Source organism: Mustela erminea, chromosome 7, assembly GCF_009829155.1.
Source record: "Mustela erminea isolate mMusErm1 chromosome 7, mMusErm1.Pri, whole genome shotgun sequence".
NCBI classification, from domain to species: domain Eukaryota; kingdom Metazoa; phylum Chordata; class Mammalia; order Carnivora; family Mustelidae; genus Mustela; species Mustela erminea.
Window position 1 is genome coordinate 130646206 of NC_045620.1, and position 14501 is coordinate 130660706.

At 43.5% G+C, this 14501-nt stretch overlaps 1 protein-coding gene across 3 annotated transcripts in view; it reads left to right on the forward strand.

Moving 5' to 3' along the window:
- NBAS (NBAS subunit of NRZ tethering complex) overlaps positions 1 to 14501 on the forward strand; it is a 327228-nt gene that overhangs the window by 241150 nt on the left and 71577 nt on the right. For all 3 annotated transcript variants that reach the window (XM_032353267.1, XM_032353268.1, XM_032353269.1), the window contains one exon: positions 1088 to 1422. In XM_032353267.1, the coding sequence (XP_032209158.1) occupies positions 1088 to 1422 (335 nt within the window). The remainder of the gene's footprint in view (positions 1 to 1087; positions 1423 to 14501) is intronic.

Below are 14501 nucleotides of genomic sequence, written 5' to 3' on the forward strand. Positions count from 1 at the left end.
GAAACTGTAAGAAATCTATTGGAAGCAGCACAGTAATTTAGAGGAGTCCTGGTACTAAAATTCAGAGTTTTTGACTAATCCTCCAGAGGGTTATTCCCTACTCCCCGGGGTTATATTTTACCTTATATGAAGGACAAGACCAAGAAACTTTACAATTGACAATTTGGCATAATTTCACTTCACTGGAGCCTCTCAGTTTAAAGAGTGTGTGGAATCCTTAAAATAAGTGCTTTGACCCTCTGAGACCTTGTGGAAATCTTTAGAATGCCAACTGTGTCTCCTTACGCATGTCACTAAGAATCTAAGCACATTAGTCCGTCTCCCGTCTCTGTGCTTGAGAACTTACAGGGCACTTTGGAATCTGTATCCTTTCGACACCTGTAGCAGTGTGAGAATTTACTTCAGTTTATCCGTGGTTTACTGAGTAACCAAATTACAAATTTGGACCAGACACAGAGGAAAAGGAGTAAGATCCAGACCCTGGCTTCAGGCCGTGGGCCCTCAGGCCTTCGGTAGACATTTTGGGCCCTTGGGCCCTTGGGCCCTCGGGCAGTAGACGGAAGGCCAGATGAACAGCAGGTAGATAGAGGGGTGCCTGGGTGGCTCAGTGGGTTAAGCCTCTGCCTTAGGCTCAGATCATGATCTCGGGGTCCTGGGATCGAGCCCCGCATCAGGCTCTCTGCTCAGCAGGGAGCCTGCTTCCCCCTTTGTCTCTGCCTGCCTCTGCCTACTTGTGGTCTCTGTCTCTGTCAAATAAATAAAATCTTTAAAAAAAAAAAAAAGAAGGAATTTGGTGTGGTGAGTGCTGAGTGTGCTGTTGGAGGAAAATGCGGGTGCCCTGCACGCCGGCAGCCGGGGGACCACGGTTGTCTCGTGCGCCCCCCTCGAGGCGGTTCGCAGAGGACTGCGCGGCTGATAACCCTGTGGGCCGGGACTGGAGCTCAGGTCTTGGGACCCGTGCCACATACACACTGTCTGCTGTAAAGCGGCGGGTGAACTTTTCCCGCCAGCCACACAGAGGGCTGCGGATGTGTGCGAAAAGTTCTTGGAATGAACCTACTTATTTTTTTTCTTTCCTTTCCATTAGGTCTTAATTACAAAAAGCTGACAGATGAAAACATGAATCCTCTAGAAGCTCTGGAGCCAGTTCTTTCAAGTCAAAATATCTTATCTATTTCCAAACTTGTTCCCAAAATCCCTGCCCAGGATGGACGGATGCTTTCCCCGAGCGCTCTGTACACCATCTGGTTACAGAAGTTGTTCTGGACTGGAGACCCTCACCTCATTAAACAAGCCCCAGAGTCCTCCCCGGAGTGGCTACGCGCCTATGATGTCTGCGTGAAGTACTTTGATCGCCTCCACCCGGGCGACCTCATCACTGTGGTGGATGCAATTACGTTTTCTCCAAAAGCTGTGACCAAGGTAACCGAAAGGATAGCTCTCAGTGCATTGGCTGCTTTAGAAGAAATGAAAATTGCTCTTAGGTGCGGTAGATTGTTTTTATTTACTTTCTCCAGTTGGGGAATACTTCTGTGTTTGATGTTTTAGTTTTTTTACTAAGCGTTAGGTGTTCTAATTGGGAAATCATTTTCCTCTATCACAGATGTGCAGTTGTCTAAATTACACTCCGACTGTTCTCATTTACATGTACATTTTATACATGTTACAGTTCTCCTGTGTCATTTGATAGTAAGTATTCCGTCCTGTTCTTTCCAGTTCATAAGTGGAAAACACCTCCAGCGCCTGGCCCACGGTGCCCGCATTCAGAGGCAGGGAGACAACTTACCTAGGGTTAAATTGAGCACTTAAACAATTTCACACGAATGTCATGTGATAGTTTATGGCTTGGTGATAGAGTTGTCCATGGAACTCTATGTAGACGTTTTCTAATGTCTGCTCCATGCTTAGGTCTGAGCCCCTTTAGCTGGACTCCAGATCTTGCTCTGGATCCTTCCAACAACGTAAATTTCACACAGAGTAGATCATGTGGGTCCCTCTCCTCCCCTTCTTGCCCTCTGCTTGGCCACAGGACATCTCTGTCCAGGACAGTCTCCCTCCTCTGCTCTCACCTGCTGGGCTCTCTTGCCTTTGGAACTTCCTCTTCATCTGCTGGTGCCCGTCTTTGCTGCTGCTGTCTCCTTCCCCAAGTTGATGGGCAAGTCCACCCAGTATCTTCTCACAAGAATATTTACTGTGGGTAATATTATCTTGAAATTTTACCGTAAAGGCTAAGAATTCAAGTCATTCATTTAGGGATTGGCACAGGTAGAGGTTCAAACATCTGTGGGGATTCCTAGGTCTTTTTAAAATTTTTTTTAAGACTGTATTTCAGGGGCGCCTGGGTGGCTCAGTGGGTTAAGCCGCTGCCTTCGGCTCAGGTCATGATCTCAGGGTCCTGGGATCGAGGCCCGCATCGGGCTCTCTGCTCAGCAGGGAGCCTGCTTCCCCCTCTCTCTCTCTGCCTGCCTCTCCATCTACTTGTGATTTATCTCTGTCAAATAAATAAATAAAATCTTTAAAAAAAAAAAAAGACTGTATTTCAGAAAGAGAGCGCAAGCAGGGGGAGGAGGGAGAAGCAGACTCCCCACTGAGCTAGGAGCCTGATGCAGGACTTGATCCAGGACCCTGGGATCATGACCTAAGCCAAAGGCAGATGCTCAACCCACAGAGCCAACCAGGTGCCCTGGGATTTCTAGTTCTAACTAACTTGTTAGATTGACAGTTGTGGCTAACCAAGGATATCATTTCCTTATTATTAGAACTCAAGTACTTTAGTTAATAACTTGCTTTTAAATTTTATGAGGACTGCTATAAGAAGGAGATGATCATTTTTGTTGTTTTTAAGGAAGAAACTAAAGATTTTAAAGGAAGATAGCATTATCCATTTGAAAAGAGTACAACTTTTGAGTCCTGTAAAACCTGGCTTGAACTTTGAACCTGCCACGGAGTAGGCGTGTGGTTCGGACTGAGGAATCTGCAGACCTTTGCCTCCTCTGGCCGAGTTATGTGTGGTCCAGGTCATATTAATCCTCCCATTCTGACAGGTGAGGAAAGTGCAGTTCCGCAAGGTTAGTTTGGTAATAGAGGAGCCATACCTTGACATCAGGAAGGCTTTTTCCCAGGGTCTTTGCTCTTAACCTCCCAACTATAGTGTGTCTAAGACGTCCCAGAACAAGCAGCTGGGGTCAAGAGTCCGGAGCCATTCTAGGAGCTGCATGAGGACGGGGACCTGAGAGCCCCCAGGATGCTCGGTCCCAGTGGAGTGGCCCGTCACGGGATGTGTCCAGAGCAGGACTGAGTCTAAGTGAAGGAGGCCAGGCGGGAACCTGGCAAATGTGGGATAGGACAAGTGTCCAGCAAACACGGGTTTTGAATCTCCCAAGAATGAGAGGAGGGTCACAGTTCTGACGGGGTACGTATTAGCAATGGTGGAAGAATGTTCCGAGGGAAGGGAATGAACCAACTGCAGGGTTGAAATCCAAGGAAAAGTCTCTGTCAGTGGGACTGTGAACCAGCAAACAGACGAGGTGGGCCAAAGGCTCCCCCAAGGCCCTTTCCTTCCCCTTAAGGCTGAAGCAGTTTTTCAATAGTTTATGTGAGGGTAGCAACAAAGACCAGCTCCCTGGCAAGGCCATATGCTAATTGTGAGCCTGAATATGGAAATGGACAGATGGTTCTAGATTTTCCAGCAGCAGTTAGTGACTCATGATTCAACTGAAAAGTTGGCCGTAGAATCCACTTAGGGTGTTCGTTTTTATTGATGATGTTTTCGGTCCAGTGGTGGCACTTACAGCACATTCTCATCGCCTTAGTTTCTCACTTCTACCTCCAGCCAGCCCCCCACCCCCTGCGAACGTGTGACACAGTTTGTGCGGGTAGGTGCATTTTTCCCAAGGAAAAGATGCCTGGCTGGCCCAGTAAAGAGTAAGGTAATTATGGCGTTGCTTTCTCCTAGTTCAGGTGCTGTAATGCTTAGCAAGGTGCTCTTGTCCAGTAAACCGTCTCAAGAGGAGGTCTGCTGCTGAGTCCCGTAAACTGCAGAAAAGTGAGGCAGAGGCATTTAAAGTTCATTTTATGTCTCCCCTCATTTTATTTATGCTTTATGTTTTCCCTTATGTTATTAATTGGCAAGCTTTTAATTTTCCATGGAGAGAGGAAAAATTAAAAAATTTAGATCCAAAGCTTGTTTGGAATCACACAATACTGGGCTAGAGCGAGTGAGAGCGAGGGAAACTCAAGCTGAAATACAACCTTTACGTGGCGGAGGACACAGTTGGAAAAGGAAGTACCGCTGGATTTGGCCAAATTTGCAAAACACCAGATGTTGCCACAGCTCATACATGATGTTCAAAATGTAAAATAAGTGTATACTACTCATGTGTAGTGTGCAGTTTTCAAATGTATACCCACATTTATTCAAAGCCGAACTTAACGGAAAGAGCCAGCAAGCTAATTCTAGAGTGCGTACCAAGAGCAGCACTTGTTCCGATTCTAGAATTCAGGCCGGAGTGTCTGCAAAGCCTGCACTTAGTACCCCTCCCTCGACAGAATAAAGCAGAGAAGGCCGTTTACCTTCAGGATAATTGTCATTCAGTTGCCATGTGCATTAGCAGAATTTGTGGAGATTCTGAGGAAGATATTTACGCCATGATACGCTGTCGTGTAGGCAGAGATCGAATTGGCGTGACACTTGCGGTGATGAATATGCGAATGTCTAAAGTTCAGAGCATTTGGTCCAAATCTCAATTGTTTTGTTTTTGTGGAGGCGGGTAAGAGTTGCTTTTCTATTGCTTTTCTAGTTCAGGAAGTAGAAACAGTTTTTAGAAGGCTCAGAGAGCAAGCTAGGGGCAGTTAGAAATCCAGGAAAATGGTCAAAGAAGCCAAAATTGAGATTGAAACATGCTGTTCTTGGTTCAGATGTGATGGAGTTCGATCAGGGGGTCTTCTGGGCAATCCCAGCCTTTTACGGTCCCCGCACGCCCGGGATTGCTGGGAGGGCCGCGTCCACGCACAGGGCTGCGGGAGACACTCCTCTCCCCTGTGAGGTGCTCCCTGGGGGTTTGCTTAGGACCCGGCTTCAGAATCTCCAGAGAGTCCTACCTAGAACTAGAAGAGGCCTTCTGGCCTCCTGCCTGGTGCTTCTCAACCCGGAACTGGATGGGCCCTCAGCCCGCCCTACGTGAGCCTTTGATCCAGCTCCCATCACATCCCCCCAGATGTCAGATTGTGTCTGACGGGAACACGCCGTCTCCGTTGGGTTTCAGTGGGGAGAATATTTGGAACCTCTTATCTAGTCTGACCTCTGACCCTGAAGCATCGTGTCTGTTGATAATCCAGCTAGTCTGCGGCCAACCAGCTACTACCGTGTGTGTGTGTGTGTGTGTGTGTGTGTGTGTGTGTGTGTGTGTGTGTGTCTATAAAGGATTTTTCTTTTTCTTTGGGCTTTTTATAGTTTCCACTTTTTGGTTCTGGTTTCTAGAGCTATGGAAACAGCATAAGGAAATCTCTTTTTCATATTATGACTGTTCTTGAAATACGCTACTGTTTCTTCCCTATCCTATTATCCAGAATATTTGATAAAAAATCTGGAAGAGTAAATTTGTCTTAAAAAAAAAAAAAAGACCTAAAAATCAAATGTATTTCCTAAGTTTGTCTCAATCAAAGGCTGCATATAGCAGTAACTTCAGGGCCTTCATGGTGCTAATATTCTCTCTTAACGAAGGATGGCAGCACGTTTTTCACCATAACGAGCAATCAGTGTCTGAAAGCACTGTAAAAATGTTTAGATAATGCACATTACCTAATTGCATGGCATGATGTATGCCTTTCTGAAGTACAGACCCAACGTACATTGTGTAGATTCAGCCTGAGTCACTAAGGATTTAGGCATCAGCTATGTGCCATACACGATATTAGTTGCCACTGACAACATTCAGATGTAAAAGACATTCCTAAGAAAGTTTAAAAAAAATCTTTCTTAAAGATTCTATTTTTAAGCTCTACACCCAACACGAGGCTTGGACTCACCACCCCAAGGTCAAGAATCCCATGCTCCACCAACTGAACCAGCCAGGCGCACAAAATGCTTTTTCTTCTTTACAGTAAAATTATTATAACTGAGAACTACAATCTTCATGAAATTAGAAATTCCGTGAGGCAAGTGATGATGCCTTTTATATAATTCTCCATTTCCTGGCACAGCATGAAGTAGGAACTCTGCAAGTGTTGTTTTAAACAATTATTACGAAAATTGGTGATTGTAAAACCTTTTGATCTCTGGGTGTCTTAACATTCTTAAAAATTATTGAAGACCCAAAAGAACTTTTGTTTATTAAGGTTTTATCTATTGATATTTATCATATTAGAAATTAAAACCAAGATATTTTGGAAATATTTATTTAATTCACTTAAAACTTTAATGACAGACCTGTTACAGGCTGACATGAATAGCATATTTGAATGGAAAATAACTGTTTCCAAATAAAAAAGATTAGTGGAACTGACATTATTTTATATTGACATGTCTTGCTTAATAGAACACAGCTGGATTCTTGTGTTTGTTTCTGTGTTCAATTTTTCTTGTTTGGGTTGAAGTCAATGAAGAAAATCCAGCCTTACTCCATTGTGAGGTCAGAAAAGGGAGAGGTGCTTTAATTGCCTATAACTTGGGGTGTTCCCACTGAAACTCACCAAGTGGTAGATTCTTAGAGGCCAGTTGCAACATGGAACCTAAGAGTACATCATTGAACCCTGGTCCTCTGTCCATTGACATCACTGGCCCATATTGCACTTTGAATGGCTCTTTTACCCATGTGTGGTTTGTAATGTAACGCATTAGAGCTTTGGAAAATAGTGATCCACTGAGTTATGCAGATCATCCGGATGTTGGTAAATTGCATTCTACAATATCAGCAAAGTCACGTGCATTAAAATGAGCGCTCATCTCAGCAGATGAGTCTTTAAGTATTGGGAAGCTGTCAGTCTCACAGTGGTAGATACTAGTTTTCCAAAATTCTAATTTTTTGCTTGACAGCTCAAATTTTATCAGTGGCAGCAAGTACTATGAATTGTTTTCCTTGAAGTGACAGGCTCATTTTGTTCACTTTGGAGAAAATGTCTGCCGAGTATCCAAGTCTAAACAACCAGAGTTTCCTATTAGTTGTTCTTTTAAGCAGAAATGGTGATGCATGCAAAAAGTAGCTACTGCAGCTCATAATTCGAGCCATCACACAGATGCTTTCTCCTTATTATGCTTTGGTATACGGTGAAGTGCTTTGTGTGTATATCACAGAAACTGAAAAAAAAAAGTACACTCAGTGGTTGAGATTTAATAAAGTTAATCATTTTTACTCTCCCATGAGGAACATCCTTAAGTGAAAATTTGCTAGGGGAGAACACAGTGGCTCTTAGTCCAGTCTGGTGATCTGTGCGAAGTGCTCATGGTTTTATCCACATTGCTTTTTTACCAACCTATAAATATCAATATAGTGAAAAAAGATAAACGATGTCTTAGTGTCCTCAAAATCATTTTGACTTAGCAGACTGCTTGAAAGTCTTGGACTCTTGTGGTTTATGGCCCACACTCTGAGAACCATCTTTGATACCTATGTGAGAGATCATTTCAGTTCCCTAAATATTTATAATATAGATAAGATAATGAATGTATGTTCTGATAAGTGCATAAAGGATTGCCTTAAATTTTCAGTTCCTTAAAAAAGATTAATGTCTCTCTCTCTTTTTTTTTTTTTTTTTTTGTTAAAGTTGGGGAGAGGGACAGAGTGGGAGAGAATTTGCAGTAGGCTCCATGTTCAACGCAGGGTCTGACGCAGGGCTCATTCTCAACCTTGCGGTCATGACCTGAGCAGAAATCACATTAGATGCTTAACTGACTGAGCTACCCAGGTGCCTCAAGGCAGATTAATTTTGTCATCAACTTTCCAGATATGGAAATATTATAAATTGAAAATGCAAGATGGAATGTGTGCCTGGTAATGCCATTACACTACCCTTTGAATTTGTGACATGTAGGCTGTATTTGTTTTTCCTTTCTTCAAATTTTAGTTTTTATAATTTTTTTAGCTAGAATATTTATATTGTTAATTATATTGTTAATCAAGCTTAGCAGGGAGTTCTCTGGGAGATGTCTGAGAGACGTATCAGAAAGGAGAAGGGACTTGGAGTAAGGGGGCATCTCATAAGGGACCCTCAACTCTGTTTGTAGGCCAGGATATCAGATCAGAGAAAAGGTGATTTTTCTGGGGTCTCATTGTCATAGTGTTTGAGGGTGATGCTTGGTCATGTTCCTCTCCTCCGTCACTAACACCCACTTTTACAATTCAGAAAGGTGAAAGCAAAAATATCAGTAAGTGTTAAAAACTATTGTTGGAACAGCTGGCATTGGAGAGTGTGGCCTAGGTCTATGGGGCCAGTTTACATGGAACTTGACCCATTAGAGCTGCCCCGAGGTCATTCTATAAAGAGGTCAAGAATAAGCACCTACTGTGGACAGGCAGGCTGCAGACAGGAGCAGCCACATTGCCCATGGCTTCTTCAGCCACGGAGAGAGGGAGAGAGATGCCACAGGTGTACCTCCTGTAGTTTCCTGCCTGTTGTTTGGAGTGAACTTTTCTCCCTGTCATGGGAAGATGCGGAATGGGCAGTGGGCTTTTTGCTCAGCTGTTTTACAAAAAATTGTTTTAAGAATTCTTTGTGTATTTTGTGTAACTTTGCAAAGCAGAAGTTTTCAATTTTAATTTAATTCATTTTCTCACAGATTTTTTTTGCCTTTGGTGCTGTATCTAAAAACTCACAGCCAGATCGAAGGTCATCTAGATTTTTTTTCTTTTGTAATCTTTTAGGAGTTTTAGAGTTCTATGTTTTACATTTGGTTCTGTGGTCCATTTTGAGTTAATTTTTGCGTAGGGCCTAAGGTCTGGTACCAGATTCATTTTTTTGCATGTGGCCGTCCAGTTGTTCCAGCACCATTTGTCACAAAGACTGTCGTCACCCCACTGTATTTCCTTTACTTCTTTGTCAAAGATCAGTTAACTGTATTTTTGTGGGTTTTTGCTATTTTTTCATCATACTAGCTTCAACTACGAAAGGATTATAAAATGTTTCCTCGGTGTTACAAGAGAGCTAAACGTTAACTTTCTTCTCCCCTCCCCCTCCTCCTCTTCCTCCTTCTTCTTCTTCTTTTTAATCTTATGACTGTTTTTCCCATTGATATCTGGTTTTGGTTTAGTCCTCATTTGACTTCTTTGATTCTGAGCCAAATGAGTTTTATTCCTGCCAGCTACACTCAGGAAATATTGATGTGAGCACTTTCTTGTTGCCGTTGTTCTAGGTGCTGTAAACAAAAGACTGCCAAGTTTGCCTTGGAGAAGCTCATGGCTGATTGGCGCAAATGTGTGCGTGTGTAACAGATGAATTATAAGTTAATATAAAAATTACTATTTGCGGGTTTAGTAAATGCTATGTGTAGGAAGGAAGACCCAACATTCACTGAAGACTTTCTGTTTTATATATTTGTTAATACTGGTACCCAGCAGCGATTACTTCAGGATTTTCAAATGTGCAGTATATACTACTCTCATCTGACTTTCCGCTAGCCTGTGCATATTATCATAGTCATAAACGTTATCCTTCCATTCCTGCTCTTGAATGCTTTTGCTTTTAAGGAACTATTTTCTTCTATTTCGCAGGGTGAAAGTTTAGTCCGATAAGCGTATCCTATCTTGACAAAAATGCAAAAAAATAGGAGCTTAAGAGATAAGCGTAGAAGAGAAAAACCTAAAAAGGATTTTGTTTTCCCATTTTGACTGTCAAAGGCACAGAATAAATGGGAACAGAGAATACTTAAAGTATAGAGAATACAGTTTTTGAAGCTTGATGTAATATAACATGATTTACTCCTATATAAATAAAATATAGATAATCCTGAGAAAAATGACCTCCTATTATAAGATTCTAAAGAAAGGAAAGATTTTCCTTTCCTTTTTTAAAACGTTTACAGTTTACAATGTGTTTTTATTTCCAAAGTTGATTATTTGTCCTTCCTGTCCTTTTTCCATTTATTAAGAGTAAAAAAAATCCATAAGTTCCTAGAGAAGTCAATCTGATTTTCCCATTTGGCTTGGGATTTTCTTTTTTTCAAGTATACATCATTGGTTAATTTGTTCATTCATTGAACAAATATTTATTGAGTGCTGGGGAAGACAGCTTGTAAGATGGCCCTTAATGATCCTACCTCCTAGTATTTAATCCCCTGTGTAATCCCCTCTCCTCGAGTGTGGGCTGGATTTATTGATTTTCCTCTAATGAACAGAATACAGCAAAAATGATGGGTTGCCACTAGAAAATTAAGTTACAGAACAACTGTGGCTTCCTTCTTAGGTACTGTTTCTCACTTTCTCTTGCATGATTTACTCTTGGGAAGTGTAGCTGCCCTGTGGTAAAGAGCTCCATATGGCAAGAGACCAAGGCTGCTGATAACCATGTGAGTCAACATGGACACGAATCTCCTCCTGCCACCCAACCAGGCCATCATGTGCACCCACAGTCCTGGCCAGTCGTTTGATTATAACCTCAGGAGAGACCTTGATCCAGAGCTACACCAGATTCATGATTCATAGAGACTGTGAGATAACACACTTTCAAGCTTCTAAAATTGGGTCATTTGTTATACAACGATGGACAAATCTTTGTCAGTGCCTACTACATATCAGGAATAGATCTCAGTGCTGGCCATATAGCACTGAACAGAATAGACAAACTCCTGTGACTGTAGGGAGCTTTGCATTAGGGATAGGTGGAAACTAGACAATAAGTAAGAATGAGGAAGTTCAGACATGTGAAATGGCGATCAGTACAAGTGAAAAATAAACCTAGAAAAGACTCAAGATGCAGGATGGCTACAATTTAAAATAAAATTGTCGAAGAAGACCTTACTGAGAAAGTAACATTCAAGCAGCGACCTTAAGGAAGTAAGGTGGCAAGGGGCTTTTGGTTGTTAAAGGTCCCATGGTTGGGGAAGTGAAAAGTCTTGACAGGGGGCATGCTGGAGGCAGCAAGTTGTAGGTGGAACGTTAGAAAGAAAGGGTATCGCTTAGAAGGCAGTTGTAGTTTCCAAATAAAAGATGAGAGTAGTTTGGATCCAGGTGGTAGCAGTAAAAACGGTTGAGGAGTGGTCGAATTCTGGGTTGATTTGGAAGATCGGACCAAAGGAATTTTCTGATGTATTTGAGGTGAGATGTGAGAAAAAGTTAATTCAGGATGATATCAAGATTGTTGTGACCAACTGCGGAGATGGAAGTGCCATTTTCTAAAATTGGGAAGGAACAGCTTTTGGGAGGGGTCGTCAGGAGTTTGTTGTGATATTAGAATTGATGTGACTTTTTAAGATGTCATCACCATTGGAAGAAGCTGGGTCATGGGTACTTGGGATCTCTCTGTACTATTTTGCTCTATGTCTTGTGCGCCCGTAATTATCTCAAAGTCAAGAATTATTTTTGTTTTTTAAATATCGATATATGACTTTTAAATATCCAAGTGGCTGTTTGACAGGCAGTTGTGTAGATGAATCTGGAGGTCAGCAGAGAAGTCTGGATTGCAGAAACACATTTCAGAATTGCCAGTATATAGAGAGGAGCCAAAGCCAGGTGCTGGGTGATATTCCCAAGGGAGTAGGTAGGTGGAGAAGAAAAGCAGAGCATGAAGCCCCAGGGCACTCCGTCCGACATTAAGACTGGAGGATGAGGAAGAGCCAACAAAGACTGACAGACTTCTAAGATTTTTTTTTTTAATATGATAGTATTTTTATTCATTAATGGAAAAGACCTAGTGATGAATGGAAAAAATGCTTTTGGAAGGAGAGGAGAGAATTTCTGTTGTAACTGCTGAGAGTGTACGGGGCCTCGAGCCCAGAGGAGTGACCGACCTTGGACAAGATCGCTGTCAGCCTCCTCCAATGACAGCAGGAGGGAGGCAGAGCCGAATGGGCGCAGATGTGGTGGTAAGAGATGGAGGCCGTCGGCTTCTCCTGTTTCTGTTTTCTCAGTCAGCAGAGAGACCAAGAAATAAAGCTGAGTGTGAGGAGAAGATACAAAGCAGTAGTCGTTTAAGAGAGGGAGGAAAATAGGGAAATGTAGTCACAATGCTGCCGACCTCCAGCGTTTGGAGCACCTCTCCCCGTGTTTACTTCTGAGCTCTCAAAATGTTAAGTCTCTCATTCCTAGAACCTGCATGTTTTGGACAAACCTACCTCCCCTCCAGTGCCTTGGCTTTCTCTATACTTGACCCTGCTGTTTGCCCTCTACTTGCCAGATGCCCATTTTTATCCTTAATAAATTTTTTTCAGTTCAGCCATTTCTATATGATGAAGTACAAATATTAGGGTTTCTTACCTAATGACCCAGTACCAGTGTAGTGGTTTGAACCATGCTTGGGCAGTAGTACATATTAAAATTGATGTTGGCTGTCATTGCTAATGATGTTGCCGCTGCTGATACTGAGCCCTGTGCCCATCCTATGGAGGAAACCCAAAGGAACTGTGAGATTTGATCCCTGCCTTCACTGAGGTTACAGTCTAGGAATGCAAGGCGAACAGAGCTAAAATTCAAGGTAGCATGAAAGTGATCACAGAGTTTGAGTACCATAATTTCCCCCAAATAGTTCAGGCATTATCCTCTCTGGCACAAAGGTCAGATTCCTGAAGGATAATTGTCCCAAGTTTTAATAAGGAACAAGTGTCCTATTTTCACACCCAGGTCTCCTGGTTTCAGTTTTGACATTGATTGCATGACACAGTTCTGCTCTGTCACTGTAGCAGAAGTAAGTAAAGTCCGGGACATAATGAAGTATTTTCGTAGGTTCCTGAGCCCATGAAAGGTCTGTCTTAACCTTTAGGAAGTTGGAGAGTTTGGTCCAAGTGAGCCTATGTTATGAAGAGTCTCCGAAAGGCACACAAATATTTGTGAGTGTGATGCAGAGAAGAAGCAAGAAGCCAGTGGACACTTGTGCACGGCTCATGGGCTGGAGAGGTACAGTCTGGGGAGGGGAGAGAGAAGTGGCCTTTGAGTGCCTGGGCTGTGCCAGGAGATGCTGCGAACAGTATCTCCCGAGCTCTCCATACCTGCCACGGGGGGTTGATGCCGCCTCCCCCATTCCCTGGATCATCAGACAGGCTCAATGGAGTCAGGGGCTTTGTAGTAAGCCCCCTAGACTGCTAGCGTTCAGGTGACAGAACCAGGATTTGAACTGAAGTCCATTGTGCTCTGAAACCCTGTGCTAAACATGATGTTTATACACAAACTGTGGCTCTGTTTTACAAATTTATTTTCACTTGTTACTATGCTTTCAGTAATCTGCCATAAAACCGTTATGTCATAAAACGTTATGTCTGTGCAGGCTAGCTGGGCAGCTGGAGGACGGTCTTTAGAGAGAGGAACCCGGAGTGCCTCTCTGGGGCAGCCACCTAGAAATGGCACCGTGAGTAGAGCATTTGAAAACACAAATTGGCGTGAGGGGATCAGCCTCAGCTTTCCCCAGGCTGTTCCATCTCACCTGTAAAGCCGCATGTGGCTCGGAAGGAAGCTGGGTGGCACCTGGGCTTGGGGCGGGCGCGCTGGCTCAGACACTGCGGAGAGGACAGTCGTGTGGAGATTCCGTCCTCGGGCAAGTGTGCGGTGTGCTCTGTGCTTTAGGATTCTGTGATCATTCATTTCTTTCAGGCTGTAAGGAGCAACCCCCACTCCCCTCCCCCACCGCCGGCACCCCGCTACCCAGTCCAGTGACTGCCGTTCGTGGGGCGTCATAGTAAGAATACCGTGCGCACAGAGAATTGAGTGAAGGGAAGCTGTCTCGGTCAACAACTCACAAGTCAGGACCGGGAGGTGCGAAGCTGCTCACTTGTACTTGCCGCCCTCCTCCCCGCACTCTCACACCCACTCATCCCCCTCACAGACACACACCGTGCGTACTACAGTTACCCCACATGCGCACCCGAATGTTTAGAGCAGCAGTGTCCGCAATAGCCAAACTATGGAAAGAACCTAGAAGTCCATTAACAGGTGAGTCGATAAAGAAGATGTGGTCTATAGATACAACGGAATACTATGCAGCCATCAAAAGTAACGAACTCTTGCCATTTGCAGTGACGTGGATGGGACTAGAGGGTGTTATGCTGAGTGAAGTAAGTCAACCAGAGAAAGACAATTATCATATGATCTCCCTGATATGAGGAATTTGAGAGGCAGGGAGGGGGTCATGGGGAGAGGGAAGGGAAAAAAATGAAACAAGATGGGATTGGGAGGGAGACAAACCATAAGACCCTTAATCTCACGAAAAAACTGCGGGTTGCTGGGTGGGGGGGAGGAAGGATGGGGTGGCTGGGTGATGGACATTGGAAGGGTATGTGCCCTGGTGAGTGCTGCAAAATGTCTAAGCCTGTTGATTCATGGACCTGCACCCCTGGGGCAAATAATACATGTTAATTAAAAAAA